The sequence below is a fragment of the Cebus imitator genome, unplaced genomic scaffold (assembly GCF_001604975.1).
Source record: "Cebus imitator isolate Cc_AM_T3 unplaced genomic scaffold, Cebus_imitator-1.0 Scaffold652, whole genome shotgun sequence".
NCBI classification, from domain to species: domain Eukaryota; kingdom Metazoa; phylum Chordata; class Mammalia; order Primates; family Cebidae; genus Cebus; species Cebus imitator.
Window position 1 is genome coordinate 393,155 of NW_016107967.1, and position 13,653 is coordinate 406,807.

Genomic DNA, 13,653 nt, shown 5'->3' on the forward strand with positions numbered 1-13,653 from the left:
CAACAACAAACCAGTGGAGTTGAGAATCAAAAGCAGCTTTTCTGGCTCTAGTGTGCCACCCTAAGCCCTAACTGAGGAGGCACTGGGGACAGAGGAAGATGCCACAGAAGTGACTCTGGACCTTCATAAGCAGGGCATAAGTCCCACAAGCTATGTTTCTGGGAGAAGGGGCCCTCTAAGCCCCTTGTGCCCCGTCTACTGAGTTCTTCAGTGTCTCACCAACATGGATAAAGATTCTCAGTGGCATCCAGATGCAGCCACTATGTCTGGAGAGTCAAGGCCAGGGCAGCACTGCCCACTGCACAGGGGTAGGCTGGAGCGGGGAGCAAGCACTCTGGAGAGGCTCCGGCTACAAGCACCTACCACCGCATTTGGCTAATTTTTTTTTTTGCTATAAAAATGTTTTATTAGGCCAAACTACTTACTATGAAAATGCTTTAAAATGCAGCAGAAGGAGATGTAAAGACTCAAAGAAGTGCACAGTGACAATGGCTATCAGAACACACTAAAGAATCCACACTGCTTCCCCCTTTACCTAGAAACGGAAGCTTCTAGGCTACCCCACGCTCATCCCACAGGCAGGAGCCCAGAAGGCTGAGGGTGTGGGCAGTTACCCAAGACTCTCTGTGCAAAGAGGCAGGCCTGATCCACCCCTTGGCACTGGCCTGGGTTCCCGGCAATAAGGCCCTTGCTCAGCCTGACAAAATTGCTGTAGCCCCCAGGCCTAGCTTGCTGAATCTAGGAGATTTCTGGGGTGTGGCTACAACTCATTCTTCATAGGGAGTAAATCTGTCACAGTTGTGAGGCCCAGGAACCAACACACAGCTGTGGGCCCTGGGCCAGCCCAACACAGTGAGAGAATAACACCTGGAACAGAGCCCTGAATGCTCCTTTCCCATGCCCTCCCCTGCACTGCTCAACCAATGGAGGGCTTGCCACTGGGGAACCTGGGAATGCAGCATCTCCATTCTTGGGTCTTGGTGCCTGCAGACCCCAGACACTTTGCCATGATGGATGAGCTGGGGATCAGGACACTGGCTGCCCTGAATGGACAAAGAAACCATCCCACCCAGACAAGGACCACCATGCAGAGGAGACTGTTCTGAGCATACTCTTGCATCTGGGCACTCAAGATCTACATGGGGCAGGAAATACCAAGAGCCTGGGGTAGACTCCTCATAGTGACTCTTACAGTGACTGGCCCAGGGCCCACAGGCACAGCACCCATGGGAACCTCATCCCTACCCTGCCCTCAGGGCCCTGCCAGCTCAGAGGGACTAACGAGCCATAGCATCCTGATTCCTCTGACGGCATTCTAGAGCCGCCTTCGAATTCACCTGCATACGTCCTGCCTCCCTTGTGCAGCACGGAGGGAAGGTCCTTCCCAGGGAAGGGTCCCCTCCCGCCACTTTGGCTCAAGCAGGGATCAGGGGAGGTCACGCCCCCCAACCACCCTGAGCTCTGGCGATGGCATATTTCAGAGAGTGATAGCAGAGAGAAGAAAAAAATGTCCTCCCCAGCCCACAGGCCCGGCACCAGCATGGGGGTCACAGGTGGATGGATGATTCTAACAAGTACAAGGCACAGCAAAGGAAACAAACAAAAAGGCGGCCCTAGGAAGGGGATGCCGTCAGCCTCCGTATCCGTGGATCCAGCATCCACGGACTCAACCAACCGCGGGTCAAAAATACTCAGGAAAAAACCCTGCACCTGTACTCAACACAGACTTTTCTTGTCATTGTTCCCTAAAAAAGAGTAGAACGATTATGTACACAGTATGTACTACATATTGTAAGTAATCTATAGAGGCTGTAGAGATGATTTAAAGTATACAGGAGGCTATGCATAGGTCATAGGCAAATACTACACCATTTACATCAGGGACTCAAGCATCCTTGGATTTAGCAAATCCATACCAATTTACATTCCCACCAATTTACATTTCCATTATGGAAAACAGTTTGGATGTTCCTCAAAAAATTAAATATAGAATTACCCTAGGATCCAGCAATCCCACTGCTGGGTACAGATCTGAAGGAAATGAAATAACTATCTTGAAGAGTTGTCTGCACTCCCTTGTTCACTGCAGCACTATTCCTAAGAGCCAAGATATAGAACCAACCTAAGTGTCCGTCAACAGGTGAACGGATAAAGATATGGTACAATGGACTATTATATACAATGGACTATTATTCAGCCATTTAAAAAAAGAAAAAGAAAATCCTGCCATTTGCAACAATATGGATGAACTTGGAGGACACTATGTGAAGTGAAATAAGCCAGACACAGAAAAACAAACACTGTATAATCTCACTTATATGTAGAATCTAAAAAAGTTTAACTAATCTAAAAAAGTTTAACTTGAGACCAGCCTGACCAACATGGAGAAACCCTGTCTCTACCAAAATTACAAAATTAGCTGGGCATGGTGGCGCATGCCTGTAATCCTAGCTACTTGGGAGGCTGAGGCAGGAGAATCACTAGAACCTGGGAGGCAGAGGTTGCGGTGAGCCAGGATTGCAGCATTGCACTCCAGCCTGGGCAACAAGAGCAAAACTCTGCTTCAAAAAAAAAAAAAAAGTTGAACTAATAAAAGCAGGGGTGGTGGGAGTGGAAATGCAGCAATGTTGATCAAAGGGTACAAACTTTCGGTCATAAGATGACATATTTTGCATGTTCTCACTTATTTATGGGAGCTAAAAATTTTTAAAAACTAAACTCATGAAGATGGACAGTAAAAGGATGATTCCCAGAGTCTGTTAAGGGCAGTGGGGGAAAGTGGGAATGGTTAATGGGTACCAAAAAGTAGAGAGAATGATCTAGTATTTGACAGCACAGCAGGGTAACTATAGTCAATAATAATTTAACTGCACATTTAAAAATAACTAAAAGAGCATGACTGGATTGTTTGTAAGACAAAGGATAAATGCTGGAGGGGACAGATACCTCATTTACCTTGATGGGATTATTTTTTTTTACTTATTGTTTTTTTCTTCCCAAATCTCATCTTGAACTGTACTTTGATGAAATTATTACACACTACATGCCTGTACCAAAATGTCTGGTGTACCCCATAATTAATATACCTAACAGCCAGGTGCGGTGGCTCACACCTGTAATCCCAGCACTTTGAGAGGCTGAGGCAGGCAGATCATGAGGTCAGGAGATCGAGACCATCCTGGCCAGCATGGTGAAACCCCGACTCTACTAAAATACGAGAAATTAGCAGGGTGTGGTGGTGCACACCTATAGTTCCAGCTACTCAGGAGGCTGAGGTGGGGGAATGGCTGGAATCCGAGAGGCGGAGACTGCAGTGAGCCGAGATCACACCACTGCACTCTAGCCTAGTGACAGAGCAAGACTCCATCTCAAAAAACAAAACCAAACCAAAAAAACACCTACCATATACCCACAAAAATTAAAAAATACTTTTTATAAAGATGAGTAAGACCTGGGGATCTAATGTACACCATGGTGACTATAGTTAAGAAAACTGTATTTTTGGCCAGGTGCAGTGTCTCACACCTGTAATCCCAGCACTTTGGGAGGCCAAGGCGGGCGAATCACCTGAGGTTGGGAGTTCAAGACCAGCCTGACCGACGTGGAGAAACTCCGTCTCTACTAAAAATACAAAATTAACTGGGTGTGGTGGCACATGCCTGTAATCCCAGCTACTCAGGAGGCTGAGGCAGGAGAATCCCTTGAGCCATGGAGGTGGAGATCATGCCATTGCACTCCAGCCTGGGCAACAAAAGCAAAACTCTGTCTCAAAAAAAACTATATTTTTTACTTGAAATTTGCTGAGAACAGGGTAAGTGTCCTCAACACACACACACAGATGGTGACTATGTGTGGTAAAGGATGGAATATTAATAATTGAGCGTGGTAATCATTTCCATGTCATATTACATATACAATGTACATAAATATCAAACCATCACAATGTGTCCCTTGAATATATACAATTTTTCTTTGTCAATTATATTTGTCTCCCCCTCAATAAAAATGGAGAGAAAAAACAGGCACAAGGCCATTTCCTTATGCAAGGAATGGCTCTGGTCACTTCATATGGCCTGTGGGCGGAAAGGCTGGCAGAGAACTTTCCTCCCATTCAACAAATACTGGTCACCCATGCCCCAGTGACAGCCATGAGCAGCACAGATGAGACGGCCACCCTCCAGAGTCTAGGCTGGTGAAGAATAAGAAGAGGGTGGGCGGAAGGAGAAGGGCAGGCTGTGGGAGAGAGGACCCGCTGGCCCCAGGCCTGGGAGCATGATGTGAAAGTGCCCCTGGGTTCCTGACCCCCAAAAAGTGCACTGACTGGGGCTGGGATGGGCAGAAAGTCCTACAGACAGCTCTAGCAAGAGGCCCCAGAGACAAATGCCAACTAGACCCCCTGGTCCCAGAAACAGGTCCATTTAACAGCGGAGACTCTGCACAAGATCTGGTCCCAAAACAGAAAGACAAGTGAAGCCAGAAAAAACTGGAGCTGCAGCCACACTATCTGTGGCTGAGACTGCAGGCGAGAGACCCCAAGGCGGAGCTATCTGATCACTGAGGCAGGGCAGGCCAGGTGCAGGCCCCTAAACTCTGGGCATCTGCGGGGTGGTCAACTATAGAAGCCTAGATTCGAAAGGCAGAAGCAGAGATGAAAGGATAAACTCCAAATTCCAAACAGGATAGTGGGAGTTGCTCCGAACAGCAAGGCAGAGGCCCGGGAGGAAAAAGCAAACCCCACAGAGCACTTCCCAGACCCAGAGCCTCAGGAGGTAGGAAAAACAAGGACCCTCAGCACCTCATCCCCAGGCCATTCTCATTAGCTTGAGAACCAAGACCTGGCAGTTCTAATTAGCTTCACAGCTGTTCAAAGCATTATCACTAACATCTCTCTATATTTTATTTTATTTTTCTGTGTGTGTATTATTTTATCACTAACATTTCAAACTAGTCTTTCAGAGAAATAAACTGGCCTCATTTTGCAGAAGGGTAAATGATTTGCCTGAGGCCCATAGCACACAAAGGCAGAGCCCAGGACATGTGTGGTGACTGACTTGGAAAGGCTGGGTAGGTGAAGGGTTCATCCTATTGGAAGCCTGCACTACAAATTTTAAAGTAGAATCTAGACCAGGCACAGTGGTTCACACACAAGTAATCCTGGCACTTTGGGAGGCTGAGGTGGGAGGATCGCCCAAGGCTAGCAGTTTGAGACAAGCTGGGACAACATAAGCAAGATCCCATCTCTACAAAAACAGAAAAGTAGCCAACATGGTAGCACACGCCTGAGTCCTAGCTTCCGAAGACGCTGAGGCAGGAGGATTCCTTGAGCCCAGTAATTTGAGGTTACAGTGAGTTATGACTGCGCCACTGCACTCCAGCCTAGGAGAAAGAGCGAGACCCTGTCTCTTAAAAAAAAAAAAAATTAATAGCCTGGGCAACATGGCAAAACCTTGTCTCTACAAAAAAATGCAAAAATTAGCCAGGCATGGTGTAATTTGCTCAGGAGACTAAGGTGTAAGGATTGCTTGAACCCAGGAAGTCGAGGCTGCAGTAAGCTGAGATTGTGCCACTGCACGCCTGTCGGGGCGACAGAGCTATGGAATCCTTTTGCCAGGTGCTCTGCAAACAGTATGGGCTGTTTGGCTGAACAGCTATAATTAACAATAATTAGTATTATTATTTAATAATAATTACACAAGAAAAAGTAGCTGAGTGTGGTGGCTCACACCCACCCACCCAGTACTTTGGGAGGCCAAGGTGGGAGGACTGCTTGAAGCCAGGAGTTTGAGACCACCCTAAGCAACATACTAAGACCTGGTCTCTACAAAAAATTTAAAAATTAGCCAGGCATGGTGGCGCACATCTGTAGTCCAAGCTGCTCAGGAGACTGAGGTTGGACAATGGCTTGAGCCTAGGAGTTCAAGGCTGCAGTGGGCCATGACTGTGCCACTGCATTCCAACCTAAGCAACAGAACAAGAGCCTGTCTCAAAAAAATAAAGGCTGGGCAGGGTGGCTCATGCCTGTAATCCCAGCACTTTGGGAGGCCAAGGCAGGTGGATCACCTGAGGTCAGGAGTTCAAGACCAGCCTGATCAACATGGAGAAACCCAGTCTCTACTAAAAATACAAAATTAGCCAGGCGTGGTGGTGCATGCCTGTAATCCCAGCTACTCAGGAGGCTGAGGCAGGAGAATTGCTTGAACCCGGGAGGCTCAGGTTGCAGTGAGCCGAGATCACATCACTGCACTCCAGCCTGGGCAACAAGAGCAAAACTCTGTCTCAAAAACAAACAAACAAAAATAAATAAAATAGCATCTAAATATCATAGAAAACGAATGAGATTCACCACCTGTGCTTGGCACATCCAGAGTTTCCAATCTTAGCTCTCAGCTAACTATAGCCACATGCCTTCGCACCCTCTGCTTTTACTTTTGTTTGGATACAACACACGTAGACGTGACCAGTAATCATCAGCCTTCCCGTCAGTTCTGAATGTTTGCCCTGACTATTGCCTTACAACTAGAAGCAAAGCCATTCCTGTCTCCACTTGTACCAATCCCCAACACCCATCCCCCAATGAAGCAAGGGAAAAAGTAGGTTGAGAAAGAACTGTCAGATCTTTTCAAAACTCCTTTTAATTGCAGCTTATTTTTAAGTGCTGCTCACAGTGAACACCAGGATCTGAAAAGCTAAGATAGGTTCTCCCCTTGGAGCTGCTGTCAGAGAGAAGCAGGGCCCCTCTAAGAGCACAGAGTTGGGGCTGCAAGAGAACGGCCCCTTTCACAGCCCTTAGCTCACCTCCCCACCTCCTTCAGGCTCTGTTCCTAGAGAATCATAAAGGACAGGGACTCAGCTCTGCCAGCCACCCAAAGTCAAACACCAAAGCCATATGTCCAGCCAAACAGCCCGTACTATTTGCAGAGCACCTGGTAAAAGAATTCCATATACAGCATGAAGGCCTTGGTACCACTAAGAGTCACCTTGAGTCCCCAAGGACAGTTTTGAATGGACAAGGAGGTATAAAACTGAGGACAGGAGGGAACCCTGGCCTAGCCAGGCCACATCTGTTTAGGGAAACTGAGGCCCAGAATGGATATAGGATTCATCCTAAGTCACCCTACTCCCTATAAATCATAACCCATCCCATCTCTAACCAACCAGGTTTTTGTTTTTTTGTGTTTTTTTGAGTTGGAGTCTCACTCTATTGCCCAGACTGGAGTGCAGTGGCACGATCTCGGCTCACTGCCACCTCCACCTCCCAGGTTCAAGCAATTCTCCTAACTCAGCCTGCAGAGTAGCTGGGATTATAGGTGTGTGCCACCATGCCCAACTAATTTTTGTGTTTTTAGTAGAGATGGGGTCTCATCATGTTGGCCAGGCTGGTCTCAAATTCCTGACCTCAAGTGATCCATCCACCTAAGGCTCCCAAAGCGTTGGGATTACAGGTGTGAGCCACCGCGGCCGGCCTCCAACCAACCAGTTTTGATCACAACAATTCAATACAGGAGTAGAAAAACCAAAGCTGTGCAAAGTTAAGGCAAGCCATAAATAAATAAAAAGAAAAGACTGGGGAAATGTGGTTCTCACAGAAGGGGCACTGTTTAAGCTAGCAAACGGAAGCGGGGCTGTCTCCCAAGAAGGAAGGGTTTCAGTGAGGCTATCTAAGCTGGTCTGGCCAGCAGCCACAGCCAGGGAACTGAGACTCACAGTGAGAAGAGAATGAAAAAGAACGCACTTGAATGAAAGCACCACAAAACGTAGGTGGCCAAAAAAACTGCTCAACTAACTCAGGAGTAGTATATGGGGATGTGGAGCTTCTGTCTCAGAAATCAGAGATGCCACTGGCCCAGTGACCAAGAAATTTGCCCACCTGCAATCATTAAGCCACACCACTGCTGGAAACCCTTCCTGGTTCCCACCTCTCACCAAAACGTACCATGAAGTCCTAATCCCAGCACACAAGACTCCAGTCCACCTTTTCTGTCTCATTCACCTCCCACATCCCTCTGTTAGTGTTCCACTAACAACACCAGCCCCCTTCCCCAAATGCCCACAACTCCCCAACTTCCTGCTGTTGCTCACAGCACTGCTCCCACTTAGAAGGCTCTCACATATTCTGCCTGCTAAAAAATCCCACCACATTCTTAAAGAATCGGGGGAGGGGAACTCAGGCTCAGAGAACAATGCAAAAGCAAAGACAGTGCCCCTCTGTCCTCATTATCCTCAAGCCTCACTGGGTGGACAAAGGAGTTGCTATTTAGCAAAAGGCAGAGGTAATTCCTGGAATCCCTGCCAGCTCTGGAACCAGCGAAATCAGCTGTAATGTGATACACCAGGAGCACGTTAATCCCAGCTGTGTTTTAGCAGGGACGCTGTTGCCTCAAAGGCCTGCCAGACAGCAACAGCCTATGTTCTCTGCCTGGCCCACCTCTGGGCCAGGGAGGCACAGAAACAAAGCCAGCCTCCTCCCAGCCAGCTTTAAACTTAGCCCTGCAAGGAGTCGGCAGGAGACACTGGACTTTGACTTTTCCAGCTCAGTTTTGAGTCGGCAGAACTGGGTGTCCCAACAAGGTCTCAGGAGACCAGGAGCTCATTAAACCCCCCACATCCCCACGGGAATGGGGCCAAGTGTCATGATACCCCTGAAACTTACTGCCATGCATTCATGGGACACTAAGTGACCCGTCTAAGGGCAAAATCAAGGAATCCTCCCTCCCACCTCTATTTTCAGTCAGATTCTCTCTAGCAAGCAGTTGGGTGATTATTAGCTTCTTACAAATCTTAGGAGTGTTTACTTTTTAAGATAACCCCTCTTTGCTCTGCCTCCTGAATTCCACCCAGGCTAGAACTTTATCTTACAGGGACGCCTCTATCACCTACCCCCAGGCATCCTGGTTGCAGGGAGGCAGAAATCCCTCCTGGCTGTGGGGGTCACCATACATGAAGCTATAAATTCAAGCCAAGATTCCAGCCAGGCAGGCGCGCCAAGACGAAGAAAGTCCCAGGGCCTCCTTACCAAAGCCCAACAGGCCCAACCCTCTGGTTCCCCACCTCGGTGACTGTCCCCAAACTAGAGAAGTGGCCAGTCAGCCAAGGCTTCAGAGGGGCCTAAAGGAAGGAATTCTGACGACTCCTCTGGGAATCAGGACTAGCAAAGACCCTAAAGGCCAAAGACACGGAGAAAGAGGCTGGGGAACAGACCCAAGTTTCCACAGAGCCCCCTGTCTCCCCTCTACCTAAAATGGTTTCCCTCCCACCATCCCCATTCCAACCCTCTTTCGTTATTGCTTTCTTCCAACAACTTATCACTGAGACTCTCTTGCTTCTTTCTTCATTCACTTATGTTCCTCCCTCCGTGGATCTTGGTTCCACGAGGGTAGGGCAAACACACAACGCGCGGTGCCTGGCAGCATGGGCCGCTGAACAGTTGACGAATACAATTCAACAAGTGAACCGTATTGAAAGGCCTCACTGAGTGCCGGGTGCTGGGCACTAGTGGATGAAGGGGCGGGAGGAGTCATTCTCTCGATTTAGCCAAGCTTGGCTTAATGAGGAGCTGGCCATGGAGGTGGACATCGTGGGGAGAACCCCAGCTGGGGCTGCTGCGGTTCTCCCCTTGCTCAGCTGCCCCAGCCTCCCGGGCCCCGGGCCCCGGCGCACGGCGCCCGGCGCGCGCTCACCCGCTGCAGCTCGAGTTCGATCTCGCCGGCCTTGAGCACTATGGGTCCCCGCACCGCGTACTCCACCGCCTTCACCTGCGGGTTCATGGACTCCAGCGTGAGGATGCGCTCGCGCCGGCTGCGCTCGGGCCGCACCTTGAGCACCGCCGAGGCCTCGGCGGCCACGCTGCTCTGGTTGCGGCCCCAGGAGCCAGGGGTCCGGGGACCACAGCCCCGCCGGACCAGCGCCGCCGCCCGCTGCATCGCGCGCTTGCGGAGGGAAACCTTGGGACAAAAGGAGAAAGAGAACAAACACGTCGCGAACTGCCCTAGGCAGGCAGTTGTCTCCCACACAAGCCCAGCCAAGGGCTCTTTCAGCGAGCGGTGCCAGCCTGGCTCCGGCGCTGCTGCCCATCCCCCGGCGACCGGGACCCTCCACTGCGCCGCTGAAAGCACCAACGCGCACCCAACCGGGTTTCGCAAAGGCTGCGCCCAGGGCAGGTATCCAACGTGCCTATCGCCCCTGACCGGCCCTCGCCGCGCCCTAGCTCGTGCGCCTGGAGCAGATCCCCGGCCTCTGTGCCAGCAGCCGCATCCCAGCGCCCAGTGCCCGTGCAGCCCGGCCCCTGCGCTCGCACACCCACCGCCGTCGGGGCCGCCCCGGACCTGCGCGCTGCCTCCTGGGTCCTGAAGTTTTCCTGGCCGCTACGGAGAGGTTGCGGAGAGCGACGCGAACTACAAGTCCCACAACGCCCCGCGCCGGGCCGGACGGGGGCCGGACGGGGGCCGGACAGGAGGCGGGAGAGCTTGGCGGAACGTGGTCAGGGCTGGGCGGGCTCTTTGTCCCAGCTGAGGGACTGGAGAGACCGGAGGGGCCGGGCGGTGGCCGTGCTCTCGGTCAGGTCTGCGAAGCAAGAGCTGTTTGCAGCCTCTCTCCCAGAGGCGTGTCCGCCGCCCCTCCGTTCTCAGTGCCAGCACCTGCAAGGAAGCCGCATGCTAGATGGTGCAGTCTTCCCCCGAGTTTCATCATTCAGGGCCACACGGTGCCTGCGCCGCTCACCCGGGCTGGCTGAAAGGTGGGTGAGGAGTCTGGGACTTGGTCATGCCGCCCCGACTCCCGAACGCCAGCTTCCTTCTCAGCAAAACGGGGATCTGCCCACTGCCTCTGAGGGTTGTTGTGAGACTTCAAGAACCATCTGCCAGGCGGTCAGCTTTTCCCGACCGCTCCATCTGACCCCCCGACCTCCATCACTTCTGTTTTAATTCCTGCCTAGCATCTGAAATTATCTTTGGTTACGTTTTACTGGCTTATGGTTTACCTCCCCCAACTAACCGTGCAAGCTCCAGAGGGGCAGGGGCAGTGTTTTTCTTGTTCATGGCATTCGCAGCACCTCAACAGTTTCCACCACAGAGGAGCCACTCAGTAAATATTTGTTGAGGAATAAATGCCCAGCACAAGGGGGCTATTATGTTTGGTAACGGTGTCTACAAGCGAAAGGCTTCCTGGCTCGCCCAGAGCAAGAGCAGGGCAAGACTGGAGGTGGCCTAGGGTGGCGCAAAGCGGAGTTCTGGAAGACTCCAGGTCTAATGGAGACACCAAAATCTACAAAATCAAAAAATACAAATACAGAATCTACAAAATCCCCTGTCAGTCCCAGATTCTCCATGTGCAAAATAAATTGGGTTAAGTAGCCTCTAAGGTCCTTTCCCTTGGAAATTCTGTGAGTCTGGCTGTTTTCAAGCAGAAAAACAGCCCAGAGCTCCCACATCCCAACACACACACACACCCATTAGGTTTGTTAAAGTTGGGAGCCCCAGTGTAGGGAGGAAGGTAGACCTGAGTCAGAATATCCACAGTTGGATACAGCCATGCACTGTTTATCTGACTTCGTACTACCTTGACTTAATAAAGCCTAGTTTCCCCGTGCGTAAAATCAGGGTAACATCTACCTCATACTGTGATTAAATACATTGGTTGCCAATAAAGGCGGAAAGGAGGTGGGGAGAACAACAGAAACCAAAGATAGCATTGAGTATTCCCATGTTAGCAACCTGGCTTGGCCCTGCAAAGTTATTTGGGCTTCTTATGTACTGGTTCCACCCCCACACCTGTGTCTACACTAGGTCTTGATGGCCAGGTATTCAGTCTCCAGGTAAAAATCTCCCCCAGTGAGCTTAGTTCCTTCTTCAGTGTCGTCATCATCACCTGCCCAGTTGAGGAGACAGAAACATAACCCTCCACCTCCAAAACACGCTTGACCTTGACCTGCTTGTGATGTCCATGCAGTCCTTTGCTGTCCACCCACGGATCAGCACACTATGTTCTTCTGTTGTCTCTGTCCCTGATCGGCAGGGACAGGGGAGGAGGGGCTTAGAGAGGTGGTCATAAATCTATTTCCACAACTGGGAAAAGCAACAACAAGCACACAACCTTCTTATGTGTGCTCTCACGTCAGCACTGAAAAACACGTCGAGTGCCTAATAAGCCCTTTGCCAACCCATCTCTCTGAGATTATATGAGGAAAAAAAGCATCCTTGGTTTCTTGTGAACCACTGTACAATTTGCAAAGCGCTTTGTTACCCAAAAGCACAGGCAGTATTATACCTACTATATAGATGAGGCTCAGAAAGGTTGGGTGAGTTATTCAGATGGTACAGCTAAATGGAGAGCAGGAATTGTGATTTCTGACCCAGTGCTGCAGCCCATGCATGCAGGGACCAGTCTTCTGGAGCTCTCTGGGTTTGGAAATTTGAGCTTGCTGTTGCAATGCACAGAGCCTTTGAAAAGCTTTTGGGTGGTGGTTGTAATGACAATAGTGGCAATAGCATGAACTTTGCTTTTATTTTTTATTTTTTTTACATATCTAACCCAGTCCAAGAGCTTTTTGTGTGTTTGTGTGTGTTCATTTTGTTTTGTTGTTCTCGTCTGATTTTTTTTCTTTTTTTTTTTTTTTTTTTTTTTTTTTTTTTTTTTTTTTTTTGAGACTGAGACTTGTTACTGCCACCCAGGCTGGAATGCAATGGCACGATCTCAGCTCACTGCAACCTTTGCCCCCTAGGTTCAAGCAATTCTTCTGCCTCAGCCTCCTGAGTAGCTGGGATTACAGGCGCATACCACCACACCTGGCTAATTCTTTTGGGGGAGGTATTTTTAGTAGAAATGGGGTTTCCCAGTATTGGCCAGGCTGTTCTCAAAACTCCTAGCCTCAAGTGATCCACCCACCTCAGCCTCCCAAAGTGTTGGGATTACAGGGGTGAGCCACCTTACCCGGCCTAATGATTTGCTTTTATTTTGCCCTCTAAACCAGTGTGGATGGATAGGAGCTGGCTCCTAAATATTAAAGCTAAAACCTGATTGAAATTATTAAAGCCCTCCCTACAGGCTGAATGAGAGCTTCAAATACACAGCAAGGTCCTGTCAACCCACACAGCTGGAGAGTCATTATAGAATAAAGACACAACACCTGTCTTTATTCTATAATTTAACAAATTCTTCTTGGGCATTTACCCTGTGCCAGGCATGAGGCTGAGCTCTGGGACTACAAGGAATCAAGCTGCTTGTTCCTGCCTGCATAGAACATACAGTTTCTTAGGGAAGGCAGACATCATCACATGTGATTACAAACTGTGATAACCATTGGAGAGAAAAAGGATGGAGTTTTCTGAGAGTTCAGATGTCTGAGCAAAGATATCCTAAATGAGATGGCCCATGAACTGCTCCCACCCCAGCCCTGGAAGGCTGATAAGAGACATCACTCCTGGCCAGTGTGGAGATGCGCCTAGCCTGGGATTGCTGTTGTACCCTAAGTGAAGAGGCAGGCACTCAGCATATAAGAATCCAGCCATTTCCATAGCTCCAGGGCTTCCCCAACAGGTTACCTGAGGCTTTGTCAGGCCTATTTCTCATTCTCTGTCCAATCCTACTTTTTCCTACCTCTTGCAAAAGTTGATCCCTAGCACCCAACTTGCACCTCACATTCCATCTCAGTGTCAGTGG

The 13,653-nt window shown here is 49.7% G+C and overlaps 1 protein-coding gene across 1 annotated transcript in view; it reads right to left on the reverse strand.

Annotated features, from left to right (window-relative positions):
* Window positions 1–10,302, reverse strand: part of GPT2 (glutamic--pyruvic transaminase 2) — a 49,234-nt gene extending 38,932 nt beyond the window's left edge. Inside the window, exons 1-2 of the mRNA XM_017517915.2 lie at window positions 10,171–10,302; window positions 9,678–9,941 (exon numbers count right to left, since the gene is read on the reverse strand). Coding sequence (XP_017373404.1) covers window positions 9,678–9,920 — 243 coding nt within the window. The 5' untranslated portion in view covers window positions 9,921–9,941; window positions 10,171–10,302. The remainder of the gene's footprint in view (window positions 1–9,677; window positions 9,942–10,170) is intronic.
* Between the last annotated feature and the right edge of the window lie 3,351 nt (window positions 10,303–13,653).